Below are 17,756 nucleotides of genomic sequence, written 5' to 3' on the forward strand. Positions count from 1 at the left end.
CGTTATTATTCGGGGGTCACTATACAGCGGAATGAACTACCAACTAATCCAGCATGTTTTTCACAGCGGATGCCCTTCTAGCTGCAACCCATCACTGGGAAACACCCATACACTCGCATTTACTACAGCCAATTTAGCTTGTTTAATTCACCTATAGCGCATGTCTTTGGACAAGGAGGAAACCGGAGCATCTGGAGGAAACCCATGTGAACACAGAGAGAACTCCACACAGAAATGCCATTTGACCCAGCTGGGGCTTGAGCCAGCAATCTTCTTGCTGTAAGGCGATCGTGCTAACCACTGAGCCATCATGTCACCCCATATCTAATACAATAAAATGAAATTAAAATACTAGTTTTGCATCTATTCAACATGCACAACTAAGCAAAACACAAGCTAATTATTTACACAATGCCTGATATGTAATTTGGTTGTAATAATTAATATGGAAAACATTCAGGATAAAAAGAAACATTTGACTGCTACAATGAATTCTGTTTTTTTTTTTTTTTTTTTTTTAGCTATATACATTATTATTCCCTTTAAAAAAAGGTTTAATGACATGAAATCATAAATGTACTGAATCATAGAGGCACAAAAAGATGTTCTTCAGTAAATCTTTATTCATCAGTGCATGAACAGAAGGTCATGACCAGATTCATTTCTTTAACCTTTTTCTCTATATATATGCTCATACTCTCAATTACTTAAAAAAATAATGGAGCGATTTATAGATTTTTTTCTTTTTCTCGTGTTTTTTCCCCTCACAAAGGCAAATTTTATACAGGTGCTGTACATTGTATTTTTTTATAAACATTTACAACTACCACAATGTAGAGACCACAAGGCTTTTTTTGTGTAAGATAAAGCAATGCAAGGCCACAGTATCATACATACAACCTCATGGTGTGAGATGCGCTAGAGAAACAAGCTACAAAAGGGTTGAGAATAATGATCGAGGAGCAATCATAAACCCGATTATATTCACATTATTCATCATGATAAAACATAGAAGCACTGTAGCATGTGTAATGTTTGATTAACGCCTGCTTATGGACAAAAATACTGTTATGAAAAATATTTGCATTTATGTTTGAATCTTTGTGCCAATTGTTTGAGGCTTTTAAAATTGAATAGCATCTGTAATATTTGGTACTTGATTCTGAGCTACATTTCCCTTGAATAGAAGACGGCATCTTGACATTAAATAGGACAATCTGAAAGACACAGATGCGCAAAGACACTTTAAATGAACAAGAAGTCCCAGTATTGGGATAGCAATGCAGTAGGAATCATTTGATCGAGAGTAATGTGCTAAAAAGAATAAGAAAAAATATATGTTCGATTGGATAGTATGCAAAAATATATCCGATATTCTCCCAGTTCTCATTTCACCTTCTAATTAAACGAGCAAACATTTGATCCCCCACACACACACACACACAGACATACACACCTCACAAACGCACCACCGAGATAAACCGTAAAAGCTATAGCACTGTGAAAAAATATGTTTGTTAGGAAGCCGAAAGAGGTTATCGGCAAGCTGGAACACTAATAAGTGACCTGGCTCAGAATGGATACAAATAGCTATACCTCTATACATATATATGCTTATATCGTCATATTAATTTCAATAAATTACATATGCGTCTTCATAAACACACAGGAAGTAAACAATAACCACAAGTTTCTGGTCTTTCACCGCAAAACCGATTAACGCCCCATTTATAGTATCTTTAGGACAGTTGCATCGTTAGAAAAAGTTGTTGTAAGGACATGCGGCAAATAAAAGATTGACAATTAATACATATTCATACACACATTTGCTTTAAACCTTCACAGAACAGCCATCCTTCATGTTATCGACAAAGGAGCTAGGAGACGGGGACAAATTCGTAGCTGCAGTCCGATTGGCACGAAACAAAACTGAGGCATAAGAGATGGCGACAGTCGTACAAAACAACAACAACAACGTAATAATAAAATGCACAGTGATTCACATGGACGCATCAGACTCCATGCACCGGAGGCTGAACCCTGGTGGAGCTTGGGACTTTCCAGGGACCTGGAGTTATGGGGGCTTTCTTGGCCGAAGGGTTGCCACCATTCTGGGGAGTCTCTGAAGGTGCTGCCTTGGAGTCTTCGTCCCATCGAGGGCTGTCCAAACCTCTGTGGTCCTTCCGGTTAATGGTCCCGCTCTCGTTGTGAGGTTTCTGAGGCTCTGCTGTCTTGTTCCTCTGGTATCGCTCACTGTCTCCTCTGGAAACCTCCATTGCCCTGTCCTGCTTCTGCGCAGGGTCCTCATCTTGGTGTCTCCTTCCAGAGCTAGACCTAAATCCATCAATGGCCTTTTGAGGCATTTCCTGTCTGATGTTGTCCTTCTTGGTTTTCCTGGGGCTGGAGGATCGAGGTTCGTGTTCACCAGGGTAAGTCTTTTTTGGACTTCGCGAGCGCTCTTTTCCGTCCAGTTTTCGGGGGATCGCCAAGTTGTCATTGGTGTCTCGAGGCATGCTCGGGTCGATCTTTCGAGTCTGCTGTTTGGCGTCTCTGTAGTGTTGGTGGAGTTGCCCATAAGAGGTGTTGAGCAGCTCCTCGGTTGGAGGGGGACTGACCGCAGGTGAGTGGGAAATGAAGGATGGAGATGCTGGTGTCGAGGGCTCACTGGATGCAGAATACCTTGGAGAGTTTGCAGATGGACCTGTCATCAGATCTTGCATGTCTGAAACAAATTCAACACAGGAAAATTCTAAGGATTTAGGAAATGGAGAAGGACATTAAAACTTAATGAACCCAGTTTGAAGAAGGGTTGAGAGATTAATTGAAGGCGATGCATTTGGTCAGTAAAGTGGGTTCTAGTACACCTCCAGCACATGCTTTCGGATGGAGCAGTATTTACTACACAGAGCTGTAGTACTGAGAAGACACACAACATTTGTATTTTAAGTCAAATTTGATTAATCAGACAATAATTACATTGATATTTAGCAAATGGAGAAATATATTTAAACTTATTTTATAGGTGAACTCAGGCTCCATTTACACAAATACGTTTTAGTTTTAAAGCGGCGTTTTAGAATGAAAATGATCTTTGTCCACACTGGCGTTTCACCCAGCGTTTCTGAACAACTCTTCGTCCACACTATACCGCTGAAAACACACCAAATGACCACACACACGCTGGCATGCACTGCAGTGATGAGCGATCAAGGATCTACTGCTTGATATAATCTCACTATATTTGTTAAACGTGATATTTAATTAATCTTGTTGTCTATATTTAATGACATATTCCCCGACTTTGGTCTTTTGAATCCATTACTTGTTCTCAGATAATGTGTTTTGGCTGAGAGCAAAGATAAGTTAATATATTAATTAATGTAACCACATACAATGATTTTACACATTTGACTGATTGCTTCCCTTTATTTTCTATATTCTATAAACTTATTGTACGTTATACATTTATAATGGTCATTATTGATTATTAAAACTGATGTTCATTAAAAGAAACAGGGTTTGTTTCATATTTTCAATGAAAATGAAAGGATGCAGTTATGTTATAGGCTCTGTTTTGTTTTAAATATGCATACAGTGGAGATGACGCTCATATAAACATGTAGCTACACGGCGCCTCAACATTTTTAGTGTCTGTTAAGTTGCTAATATCAAAATGAAAACAGGCAGTTCCTTATATCCTGTTTTCATTTTATTGTTAAGAAAGTGAAACAGCGTAGCCAGGGTGATGTGAATGAAGTTATAAAGTACACTGTTCCCTTTGAAGATTTATCCGTGTCCTCTGGAGTTTGTTTTCCATATCAAACTTGCAAAGTCTGAAGTTAAAAGGAAAAGATACGAGACTGATTTTGTATAGGCTACATAATATTGAGGAAAAAGCCCCAATCAGATGTCTGCAGCCACACCTTCATTTTCAGATGTCTCCATTTTGCCCATCCACACTGAGATGGAGCAGCAGTGTTTTAAAATGAAAATGGCCTCTTCAGCGTTTTCAAAAAGCTCTGTTTTCGGCACCCAAAAACTTAGGCGTAGTGTGGACGAAAGGAGTTACTGCAGCAAAACTTATGGGTTTTAAAACTAAATCTTGTTAGTGTAAACAGGGATTAATCGAAAAAAGATTTTCATGTGTATTTTGTCCAGAAAGTTTGTAGTAAACCTCCAGCACATGCTTTCAGATGGAGCAGCATTTCGTACACAGTTTTAGTTCACTCATAAGATGCACAAACATCGCTTTTAAAATCAAACTCATTTTAATCAAACAATTATGGCATTGAGATAATTGTTCTGTAATAAAGACAAGTGTTTGCGTAGCTTCTCAACAAACTATGGCTCTGTGTAGTTGTATTAGTCATACTGGATCAATGAAAGCAGTTAACTCTTTTTTTAATTCAGCAAACATTATTGAAATGTCCAGGATTTCATAGGTATTTGAAGATTCTGTGTGAGCGCCCTCTGGCTTTTGGTGGAAATTTTTTTACTACTAATCCTTGACAAGATGTACATGACTACTGAATTTCTTTTCGATTAATCGCCCAGCCCTAGTTTGCAGTGTAACAGGTAAAGGACAGATCAATCTTGTGTGCACTTCTTTCTCCTCCCCTTAATGTCCTCTTTGTTTACACTTATATAAAGTAGTGCTATAATGCTATAATATTCAACTAATAAAATATAGCCATCAGAAAGTTTATCCAAAGAAAAATGAAGGTAGATCCATTATGTATTTGGCAACGACAAAATCATTATTATGGTCTAATAATAGTTAAAATAATAACACTGGAATCTACAAAATAATGTATATTTATATATACACACACATTTTTTAAACATTACTATCATTATTGTGTAAATACATTTTGAAATAATGTGTATTGCAGAAAAAATGGGTACATAAATAGCCTAAATATGACTATGATTATGTCATCTTATCACGCAGAGGCAGGGTTATCCATATTGATCTGAATTACAATTAAATTAAAGACAAAGTTGATTTTAAAGTACCAAAATTGAGTAACTAAGAAATAAATAAAATAAAAATATAATTAAATATGCTCATACTACAATACATTTATTTCAAAGCCATTTATGGGAATCTGATTTTGAGGATGAATCAGGGGAGGGTTTTGAGTCTTAGGCTGGAATTTTTTTTGCAACCTGGCAACCCTGCAGTGGCGCGGAATCAAGATCACACAAAAGAATGTTTGTGGATTCTGATTCAACTGCAAAAACACCAGCCATGATTCATTTAATCTAGCAAAGTGTCTAATAACAGAATACAAAAAAAAAAAAATATTAATGCATCTAGCTGGTGATTTAATCTGAGGCAATGCGCTTTTAAAATTTTACACACAATTGTAAATCTATTTTATCTATAAAACACTATAAATGTAAGTTTGTGTAAATCTTTTTTTAATAGTAGGAAAAAAAGGATGAAGTGCACATTTACATAGTAGGAATTGGATTTTGTAAATGTGCAGAATATCACTGATAGGCATAATTAACCCGTCTTCTGAAATGCATCCCGGCAAAGAAATTCTCAATTAAACTGTCAGAGTTTTCAGTATTCAGTGGCTTCTGGCCTTCAGATATAGTGACACGTATCAACTGCAGTTCCCAGAACCAGTCAGAGCCCAAATGGGAAAGTTGCAATTTTCTCTCTAGATAAAATGTCACGCCATCAGACTTCAGGCAACAAGAAGCAAAAATTAAACTAAGTTGGTGCTCCTGACATGGCTTTCAATTCTTTTGTCATTTAACTGTCTGCCTAGAAATATATTTGGCAGCACATGTGCTCTCTATGATTTACCCAGGATGCATTTCAGAGCAAAACTCCTAACTGATGTACACTTCCTGACAAGTCATGTCGCCTATCCAAGTTTTAGGAACAGCAAATAATAACCTGACTTATAGTTGATCATTTTGTATCAGAAGTGGTTAATATTAAAGGCAAAGTCCTCTAAGTTTTTGACTTTGTTTTTGCTTAGACTAAAGTCTTGTTACATAACAGAAATAATGTACAGTATAGAATATAAAAAGAATGAATATTGTGTATGACTCTCATGAGCTTGGACGACTGCATCCATACATCTCTGCAATGACTCAAATAACTTATTAAAAAAGTCATCTGGGATGGCAAGGAAAGCGTTTTTGCAGGACTCCCAGAGCTCATCAAGATTCGCTTGATTCATCTTCAATGACTTCTCCATCTTAACCCAGACATGCTCAACAATGTCTATATCTGGTGGCTGGGCTGGCCAATCCTGGAGCACCTTCACCTTCTCTGCTTTCAGGAACTTTGATGTGGAGGCTAAAGTATGAGAAGGAGCGCTATCCTGCTGAAGAATTTGCCCTCTTCTATGGTTTGTGACGTAATGGGCAGCACAAATGTCTTGATACCTCAGGCTGTTGATGTTGCCAACCACTCAGCAGATCTCTCGCACATCCCCATGCTGAATGTAACCCCAAAGCATGATTTTTCCTTCACCAAATTTAACTCACTTCTGTGAGAATCTTGGGTCCACGTGGGTTCCAATAGGTCTGCAGTATTTGTGATGATTGGGTTGCAGTCGAACAGATGATTCATTAGAAAAATCGGCCTTCTGACACTTTTCCAAATGATCAGCTAGAAGTCAAGTTATTACTTGATGCTCTTACAAATGGAATCGTTTACAAGACCTTTGTCAGGTAGTGTATGTGTATACCAGGATCGCTGCTAAAATTAGTTTAATATACAGAAAACAGTTCTATATTAATCTATATTAATTTATAGAGTAAAATGTAATCTTTACGTTTCATAACATCATAATAAAAAGTCACGTTTTTAGATATTTATACATTTTCAGACAACACAATAGCAACATTTTAATTTCAGAAGGGGTGAAGAAAGTGCTATTAGATGGAATACATTTTTTAATCCATCATTATAATATATATTTTTGTTTTCACAAGAAAAGCTCTAAATTATCATGTTTTTGCTTGAAATTTGGAGCAAATGTTATCAATACTTCATAGAATTAAGAAATACCAACACCGTAGTGACTGTGCTGAAACTCATACCTACTAAATCCAAACAAACAGAGAATTTTCAAGAGTTTTTTTATTCCCAAAGCACCTTTCCTTTAGCCCAAAATATAAAATGTCATTAGGGCTGTTTGAATGCAAACTGTTTGCAATTGGTGCCAATTTTTGGAATTCCTCACTGTTGTTGTGATCCTTTTCAATTCTTTATACTGTTGTGGACTATAAATATCTCAATGTCTATGTGTGAATTAGAAAAAGGGAAAAAAAGTGAAAAAATAAAAGCTAATAATCAGCAACATACATTTATATAGTGTATTATTTGGATACTGCAGCTTTTTATAGCTTAACCAGCTGTTTGAAATGGTATAAGCGAACCACAGATATGATTAATTGAACCAACTCATTGAACCTACCCATCTGAATCTGTTCACAGAAATGTATCTGATCGTTGTTATTGCCATTATTCTGTGAAGCGTAAGTGCACTCGTTTTTGAACTTCTGCAACCTATATATGGGAGAAATGACTAGAAATAATAAACGACTGAAAACGGTCCAACTACTTGCTTTACAAACAAGTGTGTCTGTTCATGTGTCTGTACATAACACAAACATAACATACGTGAAGAATAAGGTCAATAAAGTGACTTCTGATCATCTGATTATTGGCAAGAAATGTCATCATTCAATCACCATCCACTAGTCCCAAACCTGTCCGACTTCCTTTTTTTCTGTTTAACATATAATAAGATACTTTGAAGAATGCTTGTAACTAGTAGCCAGTGCATTCCATTATTGTTTTTGGATGTCAATAACTAGTCATCAACATTCTTCCAATTATCTTTAACAGGAAAAAAAAGCACATCTAAGTTTGAAACCACTTTTTATTTTTGGTTTTGGCATACTACTACAGGATTTATTTGTGTATGAACTATCTTTAATTGTTCTATTTTCAGTTTGAATAGAATGTTTTGCTTTTGAGTTCAGAAATAACAGACGTCATATCCTTTGTGAGCAAAACTTCATGTCAATAAAATTTAGAGGATGAAAAATGGCCATTTATTAACACACACATACACACACGCACGCACGCACGCACACACACATATATATATAGCAACATATGATCTTGAAAACTTCTGCCAAACTTGAACCAGACCTTTTCATTATCTTTAGTGACCTTCAAAAGCAAAAGTTCATTTCAAAGCAAAAGGAGGATAAAACAAAGGTAGAACTGCACACGCACAGAAGCAGCAGAGAGGAGAAACGCAGTGTTTACCAGAGAGATTTAGGGACAGACCAAAGAAAAGCAGAGAAGCCTTTAGTGATGCTCTGGTTTCATGTGGAAGCACAGTGTGGAGGAGGAGGAAGAGTTCAGACCTAAACCAAGAAGAGAAGGCCAGACAGAGAGACAGAGAACACAGACAGAAGCAAGAGTGACAAGCATTTGAGAGATGCAATGCATGAGGATTGGAAAATCTGACATAACATGCATATGACCCCACATACCACATTTACACAGTTCAAAATTTAAAGTTCAATCAGTTTTTTTAAAACGCTTTTTTTTCCCCCAAAGTAGTGTTGATCAATATGCAGGCAATGTTTAGACTATATAAGCATGAAGATGAAATTATTTTATCAACAAACTATGTTTTTAAAGCCTGGAAGAACTGAAAGTTGCAGACTTTTATTATAATATGATGGAATATTGAGTAGGGGGCGGCTTTATTTTCCTGCTTCTCCTTTCACATCTTTTGCTGTGTTCACACCAGATGTGGCATGCATGAATAAATTACGCTATTTGTGCATAAATAGACGCATGAACATTTTGAGTTTATTTGCTTCATTCGCTTGTCAAATTTGCTTTATTAATGAGCCAAAGTCACAATAAACGCAGATTTGCGTTATGAACAGGGCTTCTGTCTCTAGCTTTATTGCTAAATGGCTAACATGGGTTTTACTGAGAGAGTAGCTGTACTTCATGTGCTTTAGGAAGGCTTATAAACAGCATAGATTTGTTCGCCGCTGTGTCTGAGTCCACTAGATTCTTTGAGAAGTGCACTCACTTCATCAACTTCTCCAGAAAATGTACCTGGATGATGAAAGCTTTCAACAGTGCAGTTCAGAAACAGTTCAACAAGCCCTGTTAGATGAGTTGCTGTCTGATGTCAACAGGAGACAAGCCCCTCTGGTCCCTCAGGACACCAACAACAGGCATTACGTCATAATCACACACATACTAGAGCAAGCTCCTAACTGGTTAACGAAGCGCTAATCATCAATAAAGTTTAGATTCAACTTGAGCGAATCATGCAATTCACGCGTTAAGTGTGCAAACGTGCAAAACGTTCAATTGCCTACTTCGAATCGCGTCCTTCGTACAAGTTGTGCCGCAGGATGTCTATTCGAGTCTTTGCATTGACGTAACTTGTGAATCACCCACGCTTGATGCTTCATCCATGTCTAGTGTGAACACAGCATTTCACTTTCAGCAAACTAATGACTGGAGGGGCGTGGCTTATTATATTTCACCCAAGCTGTCGAACTGACATTATCAGAGAATGACTTTAATTCTAAGGTGGAAGCAAATGTGGAAGCAGGCTTTAATTAAAAATTATTCAGCCTATTATAAGCGTTTTTAATATTTCAGAGTCTGTTGGCATTAAATGACTCACATGACCTCCATATTTACAAGTGCTGTGAGTTTGTGTTTATAATGTGCATTACAAAATGCAACATACTTCAAATGAGACTTAAATAAATTTAAATTGATAAATGATACAACTTAAATCTTATAATTTATAATTCATAAACATTTATGAATCTGTTTTTAAAGGGTAGCAAATAAAAGGGTAGCATTTCAAAAGTGGCAAATAAAAGCTTTATGGTTTAACATTTAAAAGCAAAGAAAAACTAAAAACAACTTTTTAGTCCTGCCTTATTATAGAATAATAATAGTATTTACATATCTGTTTTGTTTATATAATTTTTGTTTTTTTTTGTCTAATTTTGTCTTGAGTTATTCATATTAGCTTTTAAAATATTATTAAAAATTAGAATAATTTTGACAATTAGATGTGTTTCTTCAATTAGTTTTACCTGTTTATTGCTGCCATGCTTTATGGATGGTAAATAAATGTTCATAGCAGGTGAATTTTCTCAAGGCATCATCGACTGGCGGAATGTTTAGGCGCTGGTTATACTCTATTTGAGTCTATTTTGGAAGAACATTTTGAAGCATAAAGCCTGTGAAAAAGGTATCCATCACAATGCATTTTCAAAGGCTGTTGAAACGGCAGGTGAAAACACACAGGCATCTTCAGAAAAGCATTTGTGTCTCTGAAGAAAACCTTCAAGCTTCAGGAAACTGATTTTTCTTGGTTTGTGAAGCAGACAGAATTTAAATGAGCTCTTCCGAACAAACGTACAGATGTGCTTTGGAACGGCATTTCAGTCTCAGTATCTTAAGAGGTGTGTTGGATTTTTTTTTCAGCTCGTACGCATGTACTCTGTGGTGTGTGTGTGTGTGTGTGTGTAGGTGTGTGTGTGCGCGTTTGTTAAACAAACTTACTGTGGTCAGGCACCAGGCCCAATCCAGGCCTTAGAAGCAGCAGGACTTTATTTCCTCCGGCCTGGATGAGCTCGATGGCCCGTGTGTGTGTGATGCCCTGTGTGGGTTCACCGTTGATCTCCACGATCTGATCTCCCACCTGAGACATTACACAAACACACATTTCTAGTCATCATCAAAAACTTCATTTCTTTTGTCTAACAAAATAATATCATAATTTGTGTTAGTAAACAATACAAAAACTGACATTATGATGATAACTGACAATTGAATGATATTGAATATGTAAATCATGATGCAGTTTTTTATTGCAGGACTTTTGTCATGAATAAATGTGAGAGAATCTGTCCTGCTAATGTGTGTGATTGTGGTGTAAACTCACATGTATTCTTCCGTCTTTCAGTGCAGGACCGTCTTCAGCGAGTCTGAGGATGAAGAGCCCCATGTTATACTCCTTTCCTCCTCGCAGACTGAAGCCAAAGCCTCTCTGTCCTCTTTCCAACTCCACTGGATAACAGCCCTAAAAACCACAGACACACATGCACACAGACAGACAGAGAAGTTTGTTTACAACAGTTTTTAAGTTTAAAAACTTAAAATGTTTAGTTAAGGCAAGATGCATTTTCATACACTTGTCAATTTTGATATTTGTTTTGGGAAAGTTTTGTCTAATGCAAAGAAATCCTCCAAAATACACGCGTAAGTGCTTCCTATTATTAGTTTGTGTCTGTAAATTTCATTAACAATACATACTATGTGACTCAGGATTACAAAACTTATACTCTTATAACAATCAGTTTTCTGAGCTTTATACACCAACAAAAAGATGAATAAATAAGCTTTCTATTTATGTAAGATTTGTTTGATATTAATATTACATTATTTGGAAGAGATACAACTATTTCAATATCTGAAATCCGAGGGGGCAAAAAAAAAATCTAAACATTGAGAAAAGCACCTTTAAAGTTGTTCAGATAAAGTTTTTAGCAATGTACATTAATAATAAAACATGATGTTTAGGTATATATAGTTTACAAAATATTATCATAGAACATCTTAACTGAATTTTCTTATGATCATAGGCATAAAAGAAAAATAAATCATTTTGACTTGCAATGCATTATTGGATATTCCTAAAAATGTACCAGTGCAACATAAATTTTGTATCCAAGTTTCTTTTTGAAATTTTGTATCCTTTTTTCTCAGCAGACTTCACACTTTTAATCATATCTATTTTGACAAGGTTTGCTCAGAGGGATTTGTTCATGCATGGTTTGCCATATAAAATGTGTTTCTTTCCAGGCTGTTTGCTGTATTTGATGATTTATGGAATGTTAAAAGAAATTCTCAAAAAACTCTTTTGGCTTTGAGTATGTCTGTAGGTGGCTTCACTGCATTAAGGAAGAGAGGTTGGTAGGAAGCACACAGTTTTTGACCGTAACATAAGGTAATGAGAGTAGTGTGTAATATAGATGAAGGTATACCGATGAAGGAATTCTGTTGATTGGAAAATAAAGATGTTTTTATTTGCATCTATTTTGCCTACGGACTCTGACTTTTACGCGTAAAAACTTGCTTACTCTACCAACAATAGCGGCAATGAAAATTATTCATATTCATTCATTCATTCTCCTTCATCTCTATTTCAGCGGTTGCTACACCGGAAAATACCGCCAACTATTCCTGCATATGTTTTATGCAGTAGATGCCCTTCCAGCTGCAACCCAGTATTGGGAAACACCCATACACTACAGACAATTTAGCTTACCCATTTCACTATTGAGTCTTAAACTCAATTCCAGAAGGACCGCAGCTCTGCACAGTTTTGCTCCAACCCTAATCAAACACAGCTGATCCAACCAATCAAGCAGTTCAAGAAAACTAGAGGCTATTAAGCAGGTGTGATTTGGAGGTAGTTGGAGCTAAAATCTGCAGAGCTGTGGCCACTTGACTGTGGGACCTGGAGGAAACCCACACAAACACAAGGAGAACACGCAAACATACTCGAACCAGTGACCTTTTTGCTGTGAGGCAACAGTTTCTAACCACTGAGCCACCGTGATGCTCTCAAAAAATGATAAAACAAATAAATTAAATATATATAAAAATGTCTCCACTGTAAAAAGCGATGCATTACTTTATTTAAAAAGTGAGTAAACCTGTTGTCTAAAAACCTATAAGTTAATTTTACATAAAAAGTCAGTAAACCTATAGACTTTTATAATTATGCACACAGTTTATTTACTACATAATTAAAGTTTACACTCTTTTTTTTTTTTTAAGTCAACTAATTGCTTTTTACAGTGCATTGCTTATTCAAGCATTACAATAAATTTATTCAGCTGACTGCAAAAATATTGTGAAAACATTTCACCCCATAACCTTGCCATAAGCTCAGCAAATGAGTGCTTTCTTGATTTCCTGTTTCCAGCAAATATATCCCAGCATTCTGTTCTACACAGCTGTCAGCGCTAATGAAAAAGCACACTTGATTTGCACAGCTCGGCTCCTGCCATTATTATCTGTGATTTATTTCTCAAACATTTGCTCCGTTTCATTGCTTGTGAAGTTACCATAGTATGAAACCTTCAGGTAACAAATGCTTCCGTCTCAGTTTTAAATGTAATTTAATCTTCCCAAAAACATGTGGCCTGCATAAAAATGAAGCCAGTTGCATAACAGTAATCTGTGAACTCCATTACTGCATGCATAACACAAATTATCACTCCAAGTACTGCTGATGAACAATTCTCAGAAAAAAATTATGCATAATTTAGGAATAAAAAGTATTGGATATAGCTCACTTATCCCAAACTTTAAACTGTAATGTACATGCATAATTGTTTTGAAATATCATCGGTGTCAAGTTTGGAAATAAAATATTTGGGAATAAACGAGTCACATAAACATGGACTTTGTGAATATAAGTCTCAAGCCCTCACTATTCAATTACATATAGCTGAAGACTGAATTATTGTTTTAGTTCTTTCAAATATTTCTCAAGTTCTGCTGAACGCATTTTTAAACATAACAGTTTTAATAACTCCTTTCTAATAACTAATTGTTCTATATTTTACTAGTTATATGCCAAAATACTAGCATTCAGCTTAGTGCAACTTAAAGGCTTAAATAATTAATTAATTAGGTTAACTAGACAGGTTAAGTTTATAAGGCAAGTCAATGTACAAAAGAGGTTTGATTTTTAGTGAAAAAAAATTAATTAATAAAAATAATATATATTATTGATTTATTTGTATTTATTTTTCTACAAACCACTTTTGTGTTTGAATAATATTATGTATAATACTATTCTACAAACACAAAAGTGGTTTGTAAAAAAAATCAATAATATATATTATTTCTATTTATTATATTTTTATTCTTATATTAATTTTTATTAAAATATATAAATATTAATTATATTAAATATTATTAATTTTATATAAATATTATTTATTTTATATAATTTTTATTTTTATATAATGTTTTATTTCTATATTATTATACCTAACGAAAAGTACTTTCATTATTAAAAATAATATAATATTATTAAGAATAATATAGAGATTACTATGAAAAATGTCCTAGCTCTGTTACATAATTAAAAATAATTACAATTTTACAGGAGGGCTAATAATTTTGCCAATTTGTCTTGCAAAGTATAAATCAAACATAAACACAAAATAACAGTTAGATTAGAAAAGTAAAATAAATATTAACTAATTTAATAATTACCAAACACCAAAAAATAGTCAAAGTCAGAAGAATATAGATGGATGGATGGATGGATGGATGGATGGATGGATGGATGGATGGATGGATGGATGGATGGATGGATGGATGGATGGATGGATGGATGGATGGATGGATGGATTGATTGATTGATTGATTGATTGATTGATTGATTGATTGAAACACTGAAGGACTGACGGACGGACGAAAAGACAGACAGACAGACAGACAGACAGACATAGATAGATAGATAGATAGATAGATAGATAGATAGATAGATAGATAGATAGATAGATAGATAGATAGATAGATAGATATCTTGCTAATTACAATTTTATAGGCACATTTACTTTCCTGTGCAATTATAGTAAGAGTAGATGGAGCAGAATATAAATATTAATGTCATTTTCCACATTACATATTTCATCTCAAGCATGCTCTTCACTGACATTCTCATCACCTTGGTAACCAAATACACCAACTTAAAAAAGCAATCTCAAAGTTTTAAAAGAAATGTAATCTTCCTAAAACGTGGGCTGCATAAAATCGAAGTGCACAAGTCCGCTGCATAATAATAATAATCTGTGTGCTCTATTACCGCAAGCGTATCACGTCTCACCTGCTTTATTCCTGAGGTGATGACAGTCCCCATTTCCCCCTGAGGAAGAGCTTTATACTCCACTCGGCCCAGACTGTCTTTCCTCTCCTCCGTCTCCACACCATTCCTGAATGACACACAATTAAAGCTTTAGGCCAATAAATGACCTGCTGCACACAAAAACCAGAGCGTCTCCCTTCATCTGCTGTCCTGTTAGAAGACACGGTTTAGACTGCTTTTGTTCATGACAATGTGGAGTTAAATACTGGAGAGGATGAGTCTCTTCCAGACCTCATTACACCTTTTTGTTAATGTTAAGTGTGGGCAAAGGCTCTGAGCAGAGCGAGTTAACTACAAATCCACTTAGTTTTATGGCTAAAAAAGGATGACCTGGGCCTTAACTCAGGCTGGAACTGAATAAAGAGATTGTTAGAGTGCTTGTCATATAAGACGACTGGAAGGATGCGATTGAAAATGAAAGGATATTGAAGTGGTCATAGATATCATGCTTGCAGGATTACTTACAGGTGTAAAAGTTTGTTTTGCTAATATTTCACTTTTGTTTCTACCTGCATACTTAAAAAATTTTAATATAATATTACATTTAATATTTAATATCATATTTAATATAAATATAATGTTATTATATTAAATCATGTCTCTTAGTTTTCATCTTCACTAAACTGTAAAAATGGGTTCCACACAATCTATTTGTGTTGGGACAACATGAAGCAATTAATTTAGCTTATTCAATTCGCCTATAGCACGTGTCTTTGGACTGTGGGGGAAACCGAAGCACCTGGAGGAAACCTGTGATGTTTCAGCTCATTTAAAATAAGTGGTTTCATCAAACAGCATACATCATTTTTAAGTGTAGTTTGCTAAGTCTGTTAACAAATGTCCAAAAGTGGATATAATTAATCTTTTAAAAGTTTGGGATCAGCTGGTTTGTTGAATGAACCTTATGCTCACCAAAAATTGTGTTATTTAATTAAAATGGCAGTAAACACCATAACAGTGTAAAATATTACTTACATTTTAAAATCTGGTTTTGGTTTTTAGTATATTTGTGACCATGAACCACAATATGGTTCGTAAGCGAATTTTTTTTTGTAAATTAAATTTATTCGTCACATGAAAGATGAACAAATATGCTTTCCACTGATGATTTGTTAGGACAGGACAATATTTGGCTGAGATAAAACTGTTTGAAAATCTGAAAACTGATGCATAAATGTAAATATTTAGAAAACAACCTTAAAACTAAAATCGCCTAAACATCGCCTAAACTTTTTGGCTATGAAAATGATTTTGGCTTATTTAGACACAAAAATTGTTTTGAGTTGTATTAGATTATTAACTTGTTAAGTGAAAGAAAGAAACTCAACTGACAGAGTGAAGATGGTGGAGCATAGAAAAACCTGTGCATTATTCAGTCACTAGATTGGTGCCAAACAAACAAAAACGCCAGTGTTATTTAGCAGTTGTTAGCTTGGAATAACATACCTTGGAAGTCTCGACTGACCAATCAGAAGCAAATACAGCCATGTAATAAGATTAGTTAACAGCCGTGTAATAACATTAGTTAATACATTGTGAGTTCACACGAACTAAAAATTAAAGACTTTGTTTTCATAAAAGGTGAAGTTCACTCAAAAACTTCATCATTTTCATTTTTGGGTAAACTATCCCTTTAACTGATGTTAAAAAAGATCCACTGTTTTTCTATGTTCATAAATACATTAGCTAAATGTAAAGTTTTACCAAATAAATATAAATTTTCCTTCTTCGAATGTTTTGGAAAACATACCAAACTACATTGTTAAAGCTGTGACATGTACTAAACTTCTAATAAATGATGATGTTTGGATAATTATAGTACTTGAAATATAATGATTAACAACCACAAACAGAGATACAAATGAAGGCACAAACGAAAACTAAGAGCATGTATGTTAATAGTCTATGTGGTTGTGTGTATGTGATGACTGAACTGGCAAGTGCAGTACCTGTCTTCTCGGCTGGCAGGCTGCTGTCCCATGGCTCTGTGTTGGATGGCTGGGCTCTGCTTGGCTGAACTAGTGCCTGACGGAGGCCCGCTGTGCTCTGAAAAATAAACAGGTTTATCAGCATAACGCAAACACACATACACAACCCATTTCCAAATTGCAATCACAAACTTCAAAATCAAATGCACAATCTTTTCTGTTAATGAAAAAATAAATATGAAATCCACTCCAGAAATAAAAGAGCTAATATACTAGTAATCCTTTCTATGTAACATGTAATCAAAATGCATATTAAAAGTTGTTTTTTAAGTGTATTATATATCATAATAATGTACTAATATGTTGCATCTTCTCATAAATATTCATAAGAACAGTATACATATAAAACTGTGATGGATTTTAACCACTTTTAACTAAACCTCTACAACAATTCCATTACTATCGGTTTATGTGCATTATAAAACTACTTGTTTAGTCTTGTGCCGATTATTATTATTTAGAAGATGAGGAAACATTGTAATGCACAAAAATACAGCATCTTGCATAGAAGCTTCAAAGAAGGTATTAACACCAGACACGAGCACTGTCTGTCATGATAATTATTAGATTATTAGTATATGGAGGATGGTTTTTATTTTATCAAACATTACATCTGGAGTGAAAACGAGTTGACTTTTTAAATGTATGTCAACAGGGGTTTGGTTTCAATCAGTGTATTGATTTAGTGAGGAAACAGCTGATCACTGACAGCCTGTCTGCTAATCTTCAGTGTATTTAGCATTAAACATTCATTCTTAGAGTGAGCTACATTTAG

The 17,756-nt window shown here is 35.0% G+C and overlaps 1 protein-coding gene across 6 annotated transcripts in view; it reads right to left on the reverse strand.

Moving 5' to 3' along the window:
* Positions 1-603: 603 nt before the first annotated feature.
* Positions 604-17,756, reverse strand: part of magi3a (membrane associated guanylate kinase, WW and PDZ domain containing 3a) — a 259,059-nt gene continuing 241,906 nt past the window's right edge. For 2 of the 6 annotated variants that reach the window (XM_021469973.3, XM_021469972.3), the window contains exons 17-22: positions 16,943-17,039; positions 14,955-15,060; positions 10,986-11,123; positions 10,604-10,742; positions 8,312-8,412; positions 609-2,722 (exon numbers count right to left, since the gene is read on the reverse strand). In XM_021469973.3, the coding sequence (XP_021325648.1) occupies positions 8,354-8,412; positions 10,604-10,742; positions 10,986-11,123; positions 14,955-15,060; positions 16,943-17,039 (539 nt within the window). In that variant the 3' untranslated portion in view covers positions 609-2,722; positions 8,312-8,353. 6 annotated transcript variants of the gene reach the window in all.

This window comes from Danio rerio, chromosome 23 (genome assembly GCF_049306965.1).
Source record: "Danio rerio strain Tuebingen ecotype United States chromosome 23, GRCz12tu, whole genome shotgun sequence".
In the NCBI taxonomy this organism is placed as follows: domain Eukaryota; kingdom Metazoa; phylum Chordata; class Actinopteri; order Cypriniformes; family Danionidae; genus Danio; species Danio rerio.